This window comes from Thamnophis elegans, chromosome 4 (genome assembly GCF_009769535.1).
Source record: "Thamnophis elegans isolate rThaEle1 chromosome 4, rThaEle1.pri, whole genome shotgun sequence".
Classification (NCBI taxonomy): domain Eukaryota; kingdom Metazoa; phylum Chordata; class Lepidosauria; order Squamata; family Colubridae; genus Thamnophis; species Thamnophis elegans.
The window spans coordinates 111,741,851-111,759,177 of NC_045544.1; the positions used below are offsets into that span (position 1 = coordinate 111,741,851).

At 40.3% G+C, this 17,327-nt stretch overlaps 1 protein-coding gene across 1 annotated transcript in view; it reads left to right on the forward strand.

Annotated features, from left to right (window-relative positions):
* KIF13B (kinesin family member 13B) overlaps window positions 1–17,327 on the forward strand; it is a 143,393-nt gene that overhangs the window by 74,547 nt on the left and 51,519 nt on the right. Inside the window, exons 16-23 of the mRNA XM_032215247.1 lie at window positions 1,871–2,081; window positions 3,523–3,685; window positions 5,738–5,884; window positions 8,064–8,213; window positions 10,142–10,270; window positions 11,924–12,094; window positions 15,383–15,540; window positions 16,184–16,316. Of these exons, the coding sequence (XP_032071138.1) occupies window positions 1,871–2,081; window positions 3,523–3,685; window positions 5,738–5,884; window positions 8,064–8,213; window positions 10,142–10,270; window positions 11,924–12,094; window positions 15,383–15,540; window positions 16,184–16,316 (1,262 nt within the window). The remainder of the gene's footprint in view (window positions 1–1,870; window positions 2,082–3,522; window positions 3,686–5,737; window positions 5,885–8,063; window positions 8,214–10,141; window positions 10,271–11,923; window positions 12,095–15,382; window positions 15,541–16,183; window positions 16,317–17,327) is intronic.

A 17,327-nucleotide genomic window follows, 5' to 3' on the forward strand; every position in this document is an offset into this window, starting at 1 on the left:
AGAGCTTTAAAGATGAAAAGCAACAATTTGAACCCCGCATGAAAAATAGCCAGAACTGAGTGCAAACCATTTAAATTATGCCAAGAGTTAACAGCTAGCAGCTTCATTTTGTGCCAAAGGAAACTTCTGGAAACTCTTAACTTTATGCAGTTCACGTTTCGGTAGCCTAATTGTGATTTGACCAAGTATGGGAGAGTAAATTTACCACCCAGATTGAAGCAGGACTTCTTTTCCCCCCTCATGAGATGCAGAGTTTTGGTGCTGCCTGGGAAAGAGGGTTAAAGCAGCAGCCCCACCCTCTCCTTAATTGGAAAGTTTATCTCATAAAACAAAACAGAAAGCCAGCGTGTGTGAGTCAAAACCCAAAAAAAGTCAAGCCAAAAAGAGAGCAAAGAAGCAGGAAAGAGAAACCTTCAACGCAAAGGCAGCAGTTTTCAGGGAGTGAACGAAATCTGCAACTTTTGGAACTGCAGGACATAAGAAGCAGGACTGAGAAATGCAGGGAAGAAGAGACCAACCAGAATCTGAAAAGCAAAGCAGGCCCATGGCCTGCAGGGACCCAGGTGCAGAGCTCCACAAACCAGCTCCAGAAACAAAGGACTGTGAGTGCTTTGGGGAGAGCAAAGTGTACAGAGCAGGAGGTCCAACCTTGGCAAGTTTAAGACCTGTAGACTTCAGGCTGGCTGGAGAATTCTGGGGGTTGAAGTCCATGTGTCTTAAACACTCCAAGGCTGGATATCATCCCTGTATAAAGCAATGAAAAGGGTTTTCACATACAAATGTACTGGGTACTAGTAGAGAAACTGAAGACCTAGAGGTAAAGAAAACATTTAAAGAGCTAAGAAGTAGTTAATTTAGGAAAACATAATGCTACAAATATGGAGATGGGAAGATAGATATGGAATATAAAGATTAAAAATAGAATGTTATTGATTAAAGAAGATAGAAACAGTCATAAACCTAAAAGTAAGGCTGTAGAATAAAATAGGGAAATAGAAACAAACGCAGAATTAGGATTAAGATTAGATGTTAAGGAATAGGAGTTTAATTTTAATGAAATTAAAATTATATAATGAAATGATTTTTGTGGAGAAAAACACAGTCTTTGCTGGACCAGATTAAGAAAAATCCTAACACCAAGATTTGGGTTTCTGTGATATTAGCTCTAGTGCAATGAAGCTGAAGTAAACTAATTTAGGTAACCGTGTATCTGAGTAATCTTTGGGAAACTGAGGCCTAAGATTCATTTGTATTCCTCTGAGTATACTGTGCCTTTGCCAACCATCTGGTAAACTTGCAAGATTTGTTTCTCTTGACATGTATATGTACATGTCCGAAGTAGACTGTGTTGTTTCTCTGTGTCATATAATATATGTGGGTACATGCATAATCCTGATTTCATTTATTTATTTATCTTGTTGTGTTTATGTTTATATTAGAGATAGAGACCCTTTGAGAGCTGTATTGCAATATAATTTCATTTTAACGTATGCCGATTAGTGTACGTTCAAAGTGACAATAAAGAATTCTATTCTGCTCTGCTCTGCTCTGCTCTGCTCTGCTCTGCTCTACTCTACTCTACTCTACTCTACTCTACTCTACTCTACTCTACTCTACTCTACTCTATTTGACTGTCCTCCTTTAAAAACCAAGCTGCCTGCGTAAGAAACATAGATTGTGGCTCCATACTTACATTTATTGTAGAACCATTTGTTGAATGATAGGAGTGTCCAAGCTTGGCAACTGTAAGACTTGTGGATTTGACTGGCTGGCGAATTCTGGGAGTTGAAGTCCATAGATCTCAAAGCCAAGCTTGGATACCCCTGTTCTAGGCTTTTACCTCGTGGCATCTTTCTTCCTCTCTGCTTAGATCCAATGCAGTCCATTTTGCAAAGTCTAGAGCAACAGCATGAAGAGGAGAAGCGGTCAGCACTGGAGCGGCAGCGACTCATGTACGAGCATGAACTAGAACAGCTCCGGAGACGTCTGTCTCCAGAGAAGCAGCAGTTCCGCACCATGGACAAGTTTTCCTTCCATTCTCCCAGTGCACAGCAACGTTTACGCCAGTGGGCAGAAGAGAGGTGGGTGAAGGGAATGAGGTCTGGTAATTTTCCCCGTTCTCTTCTTTGGAGAATACTCATCTTGGCCTATGTTTGGATTAAGACAATAGATCAGTGTTTCTCAACCTTGGCAACTTGAAGATGTCTGGACCTCAACTCCCAGAATTCCCCAGCCAGCGTTTGCTGGCTGGGGAATTCTGGGAGTTGAGGTCCAGACATCTTCAAGTTGCCAAGGTTGAGAAACACTGCAATAGATACATTTTATACCTCAATGAATAAAATAACTTTTATTTTAGCAAAAAGGAAATTGTGGCATGGTACTGAATTTCATGTTGTCACTGAAAAGAGGCACTGGGGCTATTTGCACAGAATTCTACGAACAAAGGATTTGGGCCTAAGGATGGGATATTGAGTGTATTGCAATCATTGCAGAAAAGGGCTATGAGGTTGATGGAAAAGAATTCCACACACATCAAATGGAGACTCCTAGGTGGCCTAACTAATAATGGGAAGGCCTCCCTACACATGCTTTTGATTCATTCATGCAAAGATGACAATGATCATGTTTTGTGAATATTTATATAAATATAAATAGGTAAATAATATATAAATCTCTATCAAGCAAAGCAGGATGGCTGTCATTATGATGAGGAAAATTTGCAGGGAGAAGCCATATCATCTAAACTGTGTTACTATAACTGGAAGGGAGGACTTCCAATCTCACTGGCCAGGAGTTCACATCAGAGATGGGTTCTGGCTGCTGCCACTTCTGGCTTGCTCAGGACCGCACTGTGAATGCATTTGCGCGCTATGCAGACATGCACAGTACTGGAAAAAATGCTTCTGTGCATGTGCAGAAGCAAAAAAACAAAATGGCGGTCCCATAGAACCAGTTTGGGGGTGGGTGGGTGGCAGGCTGAGTTACTACCTTCTCGGCCAAACCCACCTCTGGTTCACATGCACCTTGTTGCAGTCAAGCCAAGAACACAGATAGTCCCTAGCTCAGAATAATAGATTAACAGAGTTGGAAGGGACCTTGGAGATCTTCTAGTCTTAACCATTTCAGACAAATGGTAATCCAGTCTCTTAAAAACCTTTAGTGTTGGAACATCCACAACTTCTGGAGAGAAATCCTTCTACTGATTAATTGTTCTAATTCAGAAAAATTCTCTTTAGTTCTAAGTTGCTTCTCTCGTTGATTAGTTTCTATCTATTGGTTCTTATCCTGCCCTTGGGTGCTTTAGAGAATAGCTTGAGCCCTTCTTCCTTGTGGCAGCTCCTGAGATACTGCAACACTTGCTATCATGTCACCCCTTGTCCTTCTTTTCACTGGTGCAAAAATAATTAACTGGTTTGCACCAGAGCAAAACATCCTTTTCAGTATGATTATTGCAGTGTTTCTAAATAGATATTTTCTTATAAATTCCATCCTCCTTTCTCTCTTTTCCTTGTTTTGCAATAGAGAAGAGATGCTCAACCACAGCCTGAGGAAATTGAGGGAGCAGATTATGAAGGCCAATTTGTATGTTAGAGAAGCCAGCTTCATTGCAGAAGAGATGGACAAAAGGACTGAATACAAGGTCACCCTCCAAATCCCAGCCTCAAGCCTTAATGCAAACAAAAAGGTAAGGGACTCAAGTCTATTCAGACACATACAGTATGTTATCTGCCAAGTTATGGCAGTCCAGACAAATATTTACTCCTGTTCCAAAGGTGATATTTACAGTAAGCAGGATATAGAAATTTTGTTTCTGTTCATCTCAGGCAATGTGTATAAAATGGGAGTAGGCACTTGCTAGAGCAGGGCAAAGGGCAGGTCACAGCCCAGTTTAAAATAGTGCAACCTGAGCAGTTAAATGATTTATTTACTTATGGTTATTAAAAACATGCCTGTATCTGCAATGGCTCTATATTTATTGATGTGAAGTTTTACTACTCAGGCCAGGTTAACAGAACTTGTTAATGTCTTATTAAAATCCTTTTCCGGGTTCACCTATTATACTGAATGATAAATTAACCAAGAAACCACTAATCTATCTAAAATCTTGAACCAAAGTTGGAGAATTTTTGCAAACCAACTGCTTGGATTTTAAACTGATCTGGTTAGGCAAGTTCTGTGAATTTCTATGTGACTATGTAACCTGCACAGCATTCCTTTTTACTGATATAAGTAAGAAGGCTGCAGACTCACCACTGTTTAAAAAAGGGAGGGGAAGCTCAGATTTCAAGAAAAGAATGTGGGAAATATATCAAGTTCTGCGTCCTCAAAACAGACTACTGAAATTCAGCTAGAGAGAAGAAAATTATGAAAGAAATTGCAGGGTATTATTTCAAATGGAGAGAATGTTTAATTCACAGTGCATGTGATCATTTCCCAATTTAATGTTCCTAAAAAAAAACACCACATAAATCTTATAATGATGAAGTGCTGATCCACGCATCAGTTCAAGTTAAATGTTTATGTTCAGTCTGTCATCACAATTTTCTTAAAAGATTGACAAATGCCATTTGAAGTGTAAATTTAGCAACTCAGGACCAAGTGGATTAAATTTTTCCTCCAGAGAAAGGTTATACACTATTCCAAATAAGATGATGATATTTTTGCCATATTCTGTTTTTTATTCATATTTTATTTTATTTTAAAACCTTCCATATCAACAAGTGTTCCTGAGATTATATATTTTTTAAAAACATTGGGTGGGATTCAATTTTTTTTATTACCGGTTCTGTGAGCGTTGCTTGGTGAGCATGTCATGGCTTGGTGGGCGTGCCAGGGGAAGGATACTGCAAAATCTCCATTCCCTCCCCACTCCAGGGGAAGGTTACCGCAAAATCCCTATTTCCTCCCGATCAGCTGGGACTGGGGAGGCAGAGAATCGACAAGACACTCAAAACTACTCAAAATTTCCACTATCGGTTCTCCAGGAGTGGTCAGAACCTTCTGAATACCACCTCTGGTGTGAGGGGAGAGAATTCAAATATACCCTCAAATAAATTTGTCTTGATTTTGAACTGAATATTTATTGAGGCCAATAGAATAGGAATAAGTCCCAACAAGATGCTGAATCTTGGTTGTAAGGAAAAAAGGATCATATTACATAAAGTCTGCCAAGTGCAAAAATTTAATATAACTTTCATTGCAGTATAATCTCTACCTTAGGGCCACTAAACATGCCCACTTTAATAACATCCTTGGAATGTGGTTAATCAACAAACATTTAATATAAAATTTGGCAGACCTGTCAGTTAATGAAGTTAATAGTGAGGCAATCATTCTTTGATGAGCTCCAACATAAAAATTTTCAGAACAAAAGGCTATATTTGACTGTTTCCCCTCTTGTTAAATAGACAAATTTGTGCAGAAAAAAATATTTTTGGCATCTTCCCTGGAAGATGTCAGAAGATAATATAATAATACAATCAAGCCAAGAAAAACCTTGCAAATCTTGAGCTTACTCAAGGCCTCAAGATAGGCAGGTAGCAAAAATATTTTTCATTATTTGCACTGATTGTTGTTTCTTTCTTTCTCCTTCCTTCTTTCCTTCCTTCCCTCCCTCTTTCTTTTCTTTCTTTCTTTTTTCTTTCTTTCTCTCTCTCTTTCCTTCCTTCTCTCTCTCTCTCTCTCTTTCCCCCTCCCTCCCTCCTTGCATTTCATATTCCTTCTGGGTGTTTTGTAGCGGGGTGCAGTGCTTAGTGAGCCAGCCATTCAGGTGAGACGAAAAGGGAAAGGCAAACAAATCTGGTCCCTGGACAAAATGGAGAACCGGTTGCTAGATATGCGAGACCTCTATCAAGAATGGAAAGACTGCGAGGAAGACAACCTGGTATGTGGGGGAGATGTGGGGACAAACCTTTCCTTCATTGGTGAAACATGACTTATCAGCTTAGTTTTCTCTATACATGTTGTATTGCTATCTTATTTTCCTCAAATAACCTAACAGTCTTGGAAGTTGGAGTCAGTTTGGGCTCTTGGAGACTGCCTGGACAAGTTTTCTTGGCAAGATTTCAGGAGTGGTTTGCCATTGCCTGTTTCCTAGGACTGAGAGAGGGTCTGTTCCCAAGTCATCCAGCTATCTTTGTCCCTAAGGTGGGATTCACAGTCTCCCAGTTTCTAGCCTGATTCTCTAACCACTACACCAAACTGGATCCCAACAGCCTTGGATAGCATTAAATTAAATTCAGCACTCATGGAAGCTACATGTTGAGACCAGGAGGTAAAGGAACATGTATCCATATATGTGATCCTTAGAGAAGATTCTTGTTTCCCTACTATTTTTAAATTAAGTATGGGCTGAAAATCCTTAAAAAGAGATTTTTTTTTGCCCCAAAGTTGGGCAGGATGATGGCATTCAGAGAAAAACAAACAAACATCCTTTTGCTTTTGTATTGCTGGGAAGAAACAGACTTGAAAACTGGGAAAGCCTAGATTGTTTTGTTTTGTTTCTGCCTCTCCTGTGTTGTTGGCCACAATGCTTAAATCAAGTTATCCCCTGAGAATGATGCTGCATCTTGGCATTAGGTTTCTTTGAAGGTGAGAAAATGCCAAAGGTGGTTCCCATAGGCTTCAGCTTCACTCCAACCTTTAAAGGTGGCCATCCACTTACCCACCCAGCCATGCATGTAAACATGGTCAACTCAACCAGTGAGACAATGAACATGAAGTTGAGGGGAGAAGGATCAGCTTCACCACAGCATTTTTACTTATCTTTCATGTGACATGTTCAGTTTGCAAAGGAAATATTTACATATGGGTTATCTTGCCCCAAAGCCATATGAGGCAGTTTGTTATCTCTGTTGTACAAAGAGGACTATCCTAAATCATACCATGATTTTGTTTTATGAGAGAGAGTGCTTTTCCATAAATAATTGCTGCATCTTTGAAGTTCCAAAAATAATTACATAGACTGAACCAAAAAAACGTTATCTGCGGCTTTTAAATAGAGCCATTAGAAGGTTGAACATTTTTTCTTTTAACTAGGCAATTCTGCGGTGCTCCCGTGAACTCTTGTCTTTAAATAAATTTCAGTTATAACAACACAGTAACACAATAAAATAAGCCTTAAAGGAAATAACCCCGATCCCTGCTTTTCTTCCTCTATTTTCCCTCTTCTCTCCATAGTCTACTGAGCAAAGTGAAAGGGGGTGGGGTGAATATCTTTTTCCTGGTCTGGCAACCTTTCAAGCTCTCAGGTAGATTCCCCCCCCCCTTTACTCACTGCCTGAATAAGAGAAAACAAAGCACCTGTATTTTGCACAGTTCAGAACAAGGGGTGAGAAAATATAGAGACCCCTCACATCCTGGAAATAAAGTGTTTCAACTCCTCCTCTCAAGATGCTGCTACAAGGGCATTGCCAGCCAAAACAACTAGGACATAGGGACAGTATTTTCTACGGGCCACCACTCTGCTGAACACCCAGTTCTCACAGTACTATCTATTGTCTATGTCAGTGGTTCCCAAACTTGGCAACTTTAAGACTTGTGGACTTCAACCACTGGTCTATGTATATTTACCCATGTTGTATAGCTGTAGTATTATTCTCCTCCTTATCTTCCTTAGTATCCTCATTTACTGGTATTATCATGATGATGATCATTACTCTGTTGTTTGCATGTATACATGCAGGGTTGTGATTGGGCTAAGGCAAAAACAAATCACATGACTTAATGGTACATAGGCCTTCGGTAGGTCTTCCTGTGCAATGCTCACAGGTGATTAAATCAGCCTTCTCAACATGCTACCCTCCCTGAATTCCCCTCTAGCATGGATTTTTCTCTGGAAAGCCTATCATTGTGGAAAGCTGGATTAAACCATATTAGAAGCACCATGTTAAGGTGACTGAAAATGAACTGGTAAGAAGGAGAATGGGTCTTTCTCACTTATTGAGATGTCTGTTACAAGGGAGAATATGATTCCCCCTGCCAAATTGAACTTAGGTCGTAAGATGATCTAATCATCATAGATGTTGGTTGTTCATTCTTTTTTCCCTTCTATTCAACTCAAGGTTATGAGGTCTTATTTTCGGCGAGCAGATCCCTTTTATGATGAGCAAAAGAACCACAGCCTCATTGGAGTCGCCAATGTCTTCCTGGAGTGTCTCTTTTATGATGTGAAGCTGCAGTATGCCGTGCCCATCATCAATCAGAAAGGAGAGGTATCGTTATCCAGTCTCATAATTACTCAGTTGCTTATTGAAGAATCACAGCTCTGTGCACAATTACTATTGATTCTCTATCTTTGGACATAGATGCCTCGAATATAGGCAGTTGCATTTAATTGCTTTTTAATTCTTCCTAATTTTCTTCCCAGTTTGCCCCTGAGTTTGTCTTGGAAGGAATTGATTTGATAATCATGTGAACTATATAAACAGGCATGACAAAGCTGATTTTTGAATCTGGGATAAGCCCTTCCCCTTCTCTACACTGATCTCCTATAGGACCCAAGTTGACCAGTGTTCAAGAAAACCAGAACTAGACACGACTACTGTGTTTCCCTGAAAATAAGACATGTCCTGAAAATAAGGCCATGCCAGATTTTTGGAGTGGACAAAAATATAAGCCCTCCCCTGAAAATAAGCCCTAGTGAAGGGGTGAGTTTAGCTAGAAGAGGGGGCAGTCCTTCCCTTCTCCAGCCACCTCAGGGCTTCTCGGCCCCTTAATCGGATCAGCTGAGCTTCTCCATTCACAAAACAGCTGATTCGCGGGTGCCGCTCAGGCCTCTGCCTCCAGCAAACGCAGGTCGCTTTTGCAGCCAATTGCGGCTGCAAAAGAAGCCGGAGGCCAAGCAACACAGCCCAACCAAATGCCTCATGCCCTCCTTACCTAACGGTGACAGTCACAGCAGGCGATTCCATCCACGGAACAGGAAAAGAAGGCATGGAAATCAATACACCTGGGACATTGGAAGAAGCCCTGCGAGGAAACACCGCTGCTGAAGTGCAGGAAATTCCCCCCCCCCACCTGCAGATCATCCTTTCAAAGAGGAGTTAAACCAGGATTAAGGCGACACAAACGCCACCTTCATCTACCTCTTCATCCTGGTGAAACTCCTCTTTGAAAGGATGATCTGCAGGTTGGGGGGGGGAGATTTCCTGTGCTTCAGCAGCAGCGTCTCCTCACAAAGCTTCTTCCGATGTCCCAAGTGTATGGATTTCCTTGACTACAGGAGGTTGCTTCTCACCTACATATTCACATTGAAGGCTTGAAATGGGGCGTTTTTCCAAGTGGCTTGAAAATGCGGAGGAGGATATTCCTGCCTCTCGCCCTGTTCTGAAGCTCAGCACAGACTGGGAACAGGATAAGAGACTAAATCCCCCCTCCCCATTTTCAAGCTGTTTGCAGAAATGCCCCATTCCAAGCTTTCACATTATTCAGGATTGAAGCATTGAATAACTATACTTCCAGAAAGCACATTAATTTTAACAGCATCTGTACAAGTATAGTCTGAAATGTAACACTAAAACAGTGCATATTGTGTGTACTCTTTGCTGTTCGTTGCAAGGAGACAAATTGCTGGGAGGCAGAAGCAGATTTTTTTCCCCTTGTTTTCCTTCCCAAAAGCTAGATGCGTCTTAAACTTCGGAGCGTCTTATACTTCGAAAAATACGGTACATGCAGAACGGCATGCCCAATTTTTACTTTTAATTTCTTGGGTAAGATAAATACATGATAGAGTGATTTTTCCCCCAGCACTAAAAAATCACTTCAAAACATAATACTGCAGTAGGCATCCCAATAAATCATTTCAAACCTTGTGCAGGGCAACAGCTCAGATAAATACATAGCAACAAAATTTATCAGGGCTAGAAAGATCTTGCAGCCCCAGAATTTAAAGTAGATTATAAAGTAGACATTAAATTATAGATCTTAAAAAGCCCAAGAGAAAAATGAAAATTGAAGGCCAGTATTTCCCGAGGCAGAACAGTGGAAAACTTTTGAATCCCTCTGAAAAAATCTGTACTATTCTTTGGGGCAGCAGGGTTTGATGAGAGTTTTGCTAATGAATATTCTATTTTCAATAATGTAGTTTTATTTGCTTCCAAGATCTTTACCCCTGCTCTCTGTGGGATTTGTGCCTTATCAGGTGGCAGGTCGACTGCATATTGAAGTGGTACGTGTCAGTGGAGCCATCGGGGAGAGAATTGCAGGAGGCGATGACAGCTTGGAGGGTAGCTTTGAGAATGATCAGCAGGAACAAAAGTTAGTGTGCATGGTGAGTTCTCTGAAAGCTTTCCTAATTTTGCCTTTACAAAATAAAACAGTTTGCCAGAGAAAAGCCTGCCTGTCCTGAACTGCTCTTTGGATTATAATTTTAATTATAGTTATTGTGGAGAGTCGGTTTGGTGTAATGCAGGGGTGCCAAACTTGATTTCATTGAGGGTTGCATCAGGGTTGTGTTTGACTTCGGGGGGGCCGTGGGGTGGGCGTGGCCAGGGTGGGCATGGCCAGCTCAACGTCACATGTGTCGGGGATGCCCGGGGTGACCTGAGCACTCTGCCAGTGAAAAAAACAGGCTCCTGAGCTCTGTTTTCAGTTGTGGCGGCCTCCTGCAAGCTCTGCCAGTGAAAACAGAGCTCCGTTTTAGCTGGCAGAAGCACTATGGTCTGGTTCTTTGCTGTTTCCAAGGGCAGCCAGGTCTAAAGACCTTCCGGCTTGGAGTTTGACTCCCCTGATGTAATAGTTAAGGCATTAGGCAACAAACCAAATTAAGGCCCTGATTTCTAGTCTAGTCTTAAGCCTGAAGTCAGCTGGGTGACCCCCTCTCAGTCCTAGGAAGGAGGCAATGGCAAGCCACTTCTGAAATCATACCAAGAAAACTATAGTTGGCTGTAGTCCACTCTGACTTTTAGAAAGCTATTGTGACCCCTGAGTGTGTTGGCTAGGGGTGATGCATATTGTGTAATATGTTTGAACAGCAGCAACTGGAGGAAGAGTGGCCTAAGTTAGGTTTATGCATAACTGCTAGAGTTGTGAGGACAAAGCAATCTGCCAGGGTTGATCATTATTGTGTTTGCCTAATTATATTCATTTGAATGTTCTCATGTATTCATTTTATTGTGTGAGTTTTGTTTAAATCAAGAGTTTGGTAGCTCAAGGTACATAACTTTTACTGGGTGTCCGTCCCCCCCCCGTCCCCCCCAACGGTCACAAAGACAAATATGTAAGTTGTATTGGAGCGATACAATGTGTTTGTATTGGAACAAAGTTGTATCTTCAAATCTTATCTTCTGGTTTAGTTTCTGTTTAACAGTGAAGCAACCTTTGAGATACACAGTTCTGTTCCTATGCTGACCCCTGGTGGCGATGTTTATTTCAAGACATAATTGAAGACAGATTTTAGTTAAACACTGTCTATTGTGGAAGCTTCTGGTTTTATGAGGTAGACATTAGTCGAAACAAACTAGCTAGGCTACATTTTATATTGAACTGTTACTTTGTCATCAACATTTTTTATTGAATTATAAAGTATTGTAAAATACAAAATACAAAGTAAATAGAAAACGGGGGGGGGGGAGGAGAAGTGAGGAAAGATAAGAAAAAGAAGCATTGACTTCTGACTCTCTCTGTTACAGTAAAACGGGTGTCAAACTCACGCCGTCACGGCAGTGTCACGTGATGCATTGGGACTTTCTTCCCCCCTTCACTGAACTGGGTGTGGGCGTGGCCAGTGGGCCGCCAGTTTGAGAGCCCTGCAGTAAAATAAGGCATTAACATCTAATCACAACTTTTTGCTTTTTCATAACATTCATAACAATGAACAAGCCATTTCTATAAAGATATATTGAACTGTTCTTGAATGCACCCTATTCATTATTTATTGTAGTGACCTCTGTATGCGTTTTATGTGCCCCTTTTAATCCCCTAGATTAAAATCCTTCAGGCGACCGGTTTACCTCAGCATCTCTCCAATTTTGTGTTCTGCAAGTATTCTTTCTGGGACCAGCTGGAACCTGTGATGGTTGCCCCTGAAATGGATCCTTCTTTGTCTCCCATCAGCAAGGAGCTACGGGGCATGGTTGTCTTCGACCACTGCGATGTAATTGTCTTTACTGCTATCTCATGATTAAAGTGCTTCCCAGGATGGGTGGGCAAAATGTTTTTTTACTAGTCTAATTCTGATATGATGCTAAGCTATAATGTTTATATCAGGGGTGAAATGCTACTAGTTCGGGCCGGTTCGCCCAAACCAATAGTAAAAAGAAATGCTAAAAAAAAGTTCCAGTGATCGTGCGGCACAGCTGATTGTTGCACAACTGATCGTCGGAATTTTTAAAGCTTTTTTTTTTTGCTACCAATTCATTTAAACTGGTAATAAAAAATGCTTTAATTTTTTTTTAAAGTTCTATCAGCTGTGCTGTGCTAGAAAGCAGGAAATCCTGCTTTCTAGCGAATCTAAATCGCGTGGCACAGTTATTCCCCCCCCCTCCCCGTTGGTCTACTTACCTTTGCAGACTCAGAAAAGGCTTCTTAGTGCCTGCGGTGCACATGGGCGTGAAGCGCACATGAGCGTGCGAAGCGAACTGGTAGCAGACTTCAGAGCATTTCACCCCTGGATTATGATTTAGATTATGGCTGATCCAGGTCATTACCGACTGTTCAAAGAATCATGATTTTAAAAATCCTGACTGGGTATTTATATCTGGGGGGGGGGGGGTGCCTATGTATGTGTCTCATGTTAAGCTTGAAATTCTGCTAGCAGTAATAAAATCGGAATGCTTGGCAGTCCATTGAAGCATACAAACCAGATTATAGATATTTTAGCATAACATCCAGATGAAAGATACTGTTTTTTTGCACCTAAATAATTTATTACATTCATAAGCCATCTCTAAACCGATGATTATGTATCTTGTCCTGTATAGTCATAATGAATTCTAATCCTGCATGTCACATTCTTTTGTTGGTACTGTTTATATTTACTTGTAACCAGGATTGAAAATATGGTCTCAATAAGCATGTAGCTAATGACTGAATATTGGGATATTTCTAGGATGTCACATAATTGGAATTCTCTGGATCACCTCCATTAGGAGTTAAAATAATTTTGAACAATCAAAAACTACTTATAACTCGTGGCAGAAATTTCAAAAACTCAGAAATTGGGAAATATCCTTAATTTTTTTATCATGTACATAGAACTTTTAAACTCTAGAAATTCAAAGTCACCAGGATCTTGAAGAGCTTTGAAAATTCTTTAAAAACTACTATGTCAAAAATCTTAATAAGCCTGAAATAATGGGGAAATGGTTGTTCACTGAAAAATATATAAAGTAGTCTGGACTTCTATAGGAAAAGGCTTTTAACAACCAAGATGTCAGCATTGGAAGAAACACCTTTTTCCTTAGTGGACACCCTCTGAATTTTGTTTTAGGATTCTGCAAAGGACCAAAGTCCAGGTAGAAAACAAGAGAGGGTGTGACTCTTCAGATAAGAAAGTCCCAACCGTTTAGAGGTTTAGAAACCAAAACCAATATTTTGTATTGCATCTTGGAACAAACTAGAAACAATAGGAAAGACAGCACAGTAAGGTAATATGATTGTCCCAGTTAACAAATATCTAGCCCTGGGAAACATATGTGCTACTGTATATGTGAATCAGGTTGACTGTCTCTTATTTGCTGAGCTACAGTGTTTTCCATGGATCATTTTTCTTCTGAGGACTGTTAAAAGTACAAAAGGCTATTCTGGAAAAGCCTGTCTCAAACACTCAGATCCCACCTTTTTTTCCACAATAGTTTTCTAATGTAAGCAAGTTCTTCAAGCCTCTTTTAGACGGTCTAAAGCAGGGGTGTCAAACTCGGTTTCATTGAGTGCCGCATCAGGGTTGTGTTTGACTCTGGGGAGGCAAGGCGAGGATGGACGTGGCTACCTCGATGTCACTCATGTGGGGGCACCTTTCCCAGGCTCCATTTTTGGCTGTGATGGCCTCTGCCAGTGCTCTGCCAGTGAAAACGGAGCTCGGGAGGGTGGTGTGGAGGCCTTCCTGAGCTCCGTTTTTGCTGCTAGAGTGCTGCAGGAAGCCGTCTCAGCCAAAAACAGAGCTGGGGTGGGGGGGCGTGTGCAGATGTCCTGAGCTCTGTTTTCTTTGGCAGAGGCACCCTGAGCAGGTCCTTTGCTGTTCTGCGGGTCACATCTAAGCCCCCCATGGGCCAGATGTGGCTCGTGGGCCTTGAGTTTGACACCCCTGATCTAAAGCATGCATACCATGCCATTAAAACTGAAATCAATTCTTATGATGACTTATTAAATTGAAATATTATGATTTGTTTAGTTTTTTTTAAAAAAACATACTAAAAAAAATAGAAGAGCAATGCAAAGCATTATAAAACAAATTATAATTCAGTATATTGTTGAACAATATGAGCTATCTCTCTCTTCCTTTTTTCCAGCACTTTTAAAATGCTGTTCATATCCCTTTAAAACAGTTTAAATTAATGTCAGCACCCAAGTAGCCCTGTTCTTAGGGCTGACCAGTTATATATCTCAGCTGCTTCTGGCACTGATCATAAAACTCAGCAGATTCACATTGTTGAAAGTGATTCGTGGTGTGATTTAGGCTGGTACCTTTCCATGTGTAACTTTGCATTCTCCACCACACCATCTTGAAGACAGCAGGTTCAGGGAAGTTAATTTAGCAGATGAAAATGTTTTTAAAGAGCTTCTCATATCTAACACTATTCTAATAATAACCAGAATCCAGCATAGCAGCCGTACATTATTATTGGCTTTGTATTGCAAATACAAATATGGGAAATATTAATAAACCAGTTGAAACTGATAAAAACAGTATCTATGCATATCGAAAGCTTCAAGTTGTAAAAGAATATATATATATATAATGAAGAAATATATCTATATACATTATAGTATATTATTCTTGATAGTATATTCTCTAGCAAATTGGAGCTTTCAGTATGCATATATAATCTTTCCAAAAGACTGCTGGTTAATTGCCTGTCGAAGCTGTACAATCAGGCAACATCACATGGAAGAGAGAAATGAATTCATCATAATGAAAAGCAATAATAAATCTCCAAAAGTAGGACAGCAAATTCCATCCATTAATTTTGCTATGTTTCCCCCTGTGGTTTGCTTCAGGATTCCAAGCATAAAGCTTTCTAAATTGCTCTCTAGATCCTTCTGGTACTCCATTTATCACAGTGATTTAAGCTTTCTGTTAAGGTTGCAGATCTCAGCTGTTGACTGTTCCAGTTCAGGTATCCTGGTGGGACTAATGTATGCTAACATGTTTCAGCATCTATATGTTGCAATGGTAGGGAAGGAAGTGAACGGTGCATTCTCATTTTAATCCTCTTCTGACTAGGAATTCTCCGTCAATATCACTGAAGATTTTATGGAATATCTTTCGGATGGTGCTCTAGCTATTGAAGTATATGGGCACAAGCAGTGTGATTCTCGCAAAAACCCAGCACTCTGGGATTTAGGAATAATTCAAGCCAAAACGCGAAGCCTCCGAGACAGGTAAAAGAGATGGCACTTAGCTGATGAACACATTTAAAACCTGTGAAGAAAAACTGTGTAGAAGTCAGAAGAGAAGTTTTATAAGCAAAATATGAGTTATTGTGCACTTTCTTCCGATCTTCCAATCTATTCCCAAAGGCCATGGGCGGTGGGGGGTGGGGAGCATTACTACCTCTCTCCTCCTTGTTTGCATTCTGCCACAACTCTTCCTCCTACTCTTTAATCACTGCCTTTCTAAAATCTCAAGATTCTATTATAACTATATTAGGAACGGAGTAGTTTTCAATTTAATTCAATATGTAGCTCTTTTCAAAATGTACTGTAAATGCCAATGTTGGCAAAATTTGATACCCTTAAGTAGCTTAGGCGTAACCACAAGGCAAACTTAAATGTATTTTCCCAACTGAAGTGAAGCTGCACTGAAACGATTTCCCTTTTTAATATTCCTTTCCCAGGCAAGTACACATATGTTCCCTTCTTGCTTGCTTTCTTGCAAGCATATATACTTCCTCTTCCTTTCTGTCACACATACATCCTTATGCTTGCAAACATCTCTTCTCCTGGTGTATAGTTTCCAAAGCAAAGTAAAATCTTTTGCGAAAGGCATAGCGTTTCATTTGTCTCAAAAATTGTGTTTTGGTAGGTGGAGTGAGGTCACCCGCAAAGTGGAGCTATGGGTTCAGATTCTGGAACTCAATGAGAATGGAGAATACTGTCCAGTAGAAGTAATTCCAGCAAAGGATGTACATACAGGTGGCATTTTTCAACTCAAGCAGGTAAGATGGTAAAGACCATCAATAATGTCAATAGTTATTATTTTGCCTCTCTTTTTAGAGGTGTGATTGATTAGACTACATAAACACTATGAATTTGGCTTTTGTCAAATTATGTTCAGGCTACTCAGTTCTTCCTGTGGTAACATGAACAAACATAGGCTACTTAGCATCACATTTTTCCTTCCCATTATTTTCTCTGTTGTTCTAAACACCTCTGAGGGAGGCTAATCTTGTTCACATCACATAATTCTTCCCCTTGATATACTATAGAAAAATTGCAAATTTCTTGGACATCCATTAATTGGATTGTGGACATTTTAATTTGGACTTCTCACCCCAAGCAACAAAGTATGTTATTTCCAAGACTAGAAAATCTACCGTATGTATATCATTTGCATGATTACAGCATTAATGTTCAACATCTCTTCAATTAATTTGTGCAAATGAAGTAATTTAACAGATATCTTAAGTTAATGACTATTCCTTCTACCATCTGAGGTTTTAGTTAGTTCTCTATAGAAAAGGCTCTTCTATAGAAAAAGGAAAAGCCTTCCCTCTTGGTCAGGGCTGTCAAACTCCCAGCCAATGGGCCGCATGCTTCACGTGCTCGCCACGCCCACAACCAGTTAAGCAAGGGGGGGGGGAAGTCCCGATATGTCACATGACTTCACAGTGACAATGCGAGTTTGCCACTCCTGCTCTAGGTGAATCTGACCAGCTAAGCTTTTAGATGCATGTGCACAAAATAGAAATCTTAGCATCAACCTTCATTAAGATTAGCATTGGGCAAGTTAAGACCCATTGGAAACATTGTGCTTCAATATATGTACAGAAGGTGAATTAATTCAGACTATGCATATTATGTGAAAGAGCCAATGAGAACTTTATCTTAGAATCCATTCCTTTGACCAGTTGCCATTAATCACATGCACATGAATGAATAAGCATATGTGAGCGAAGAAGACAAGTTGCTCCATACCATGTTCCTATTGCTCGAGCTGTACTTTCTAA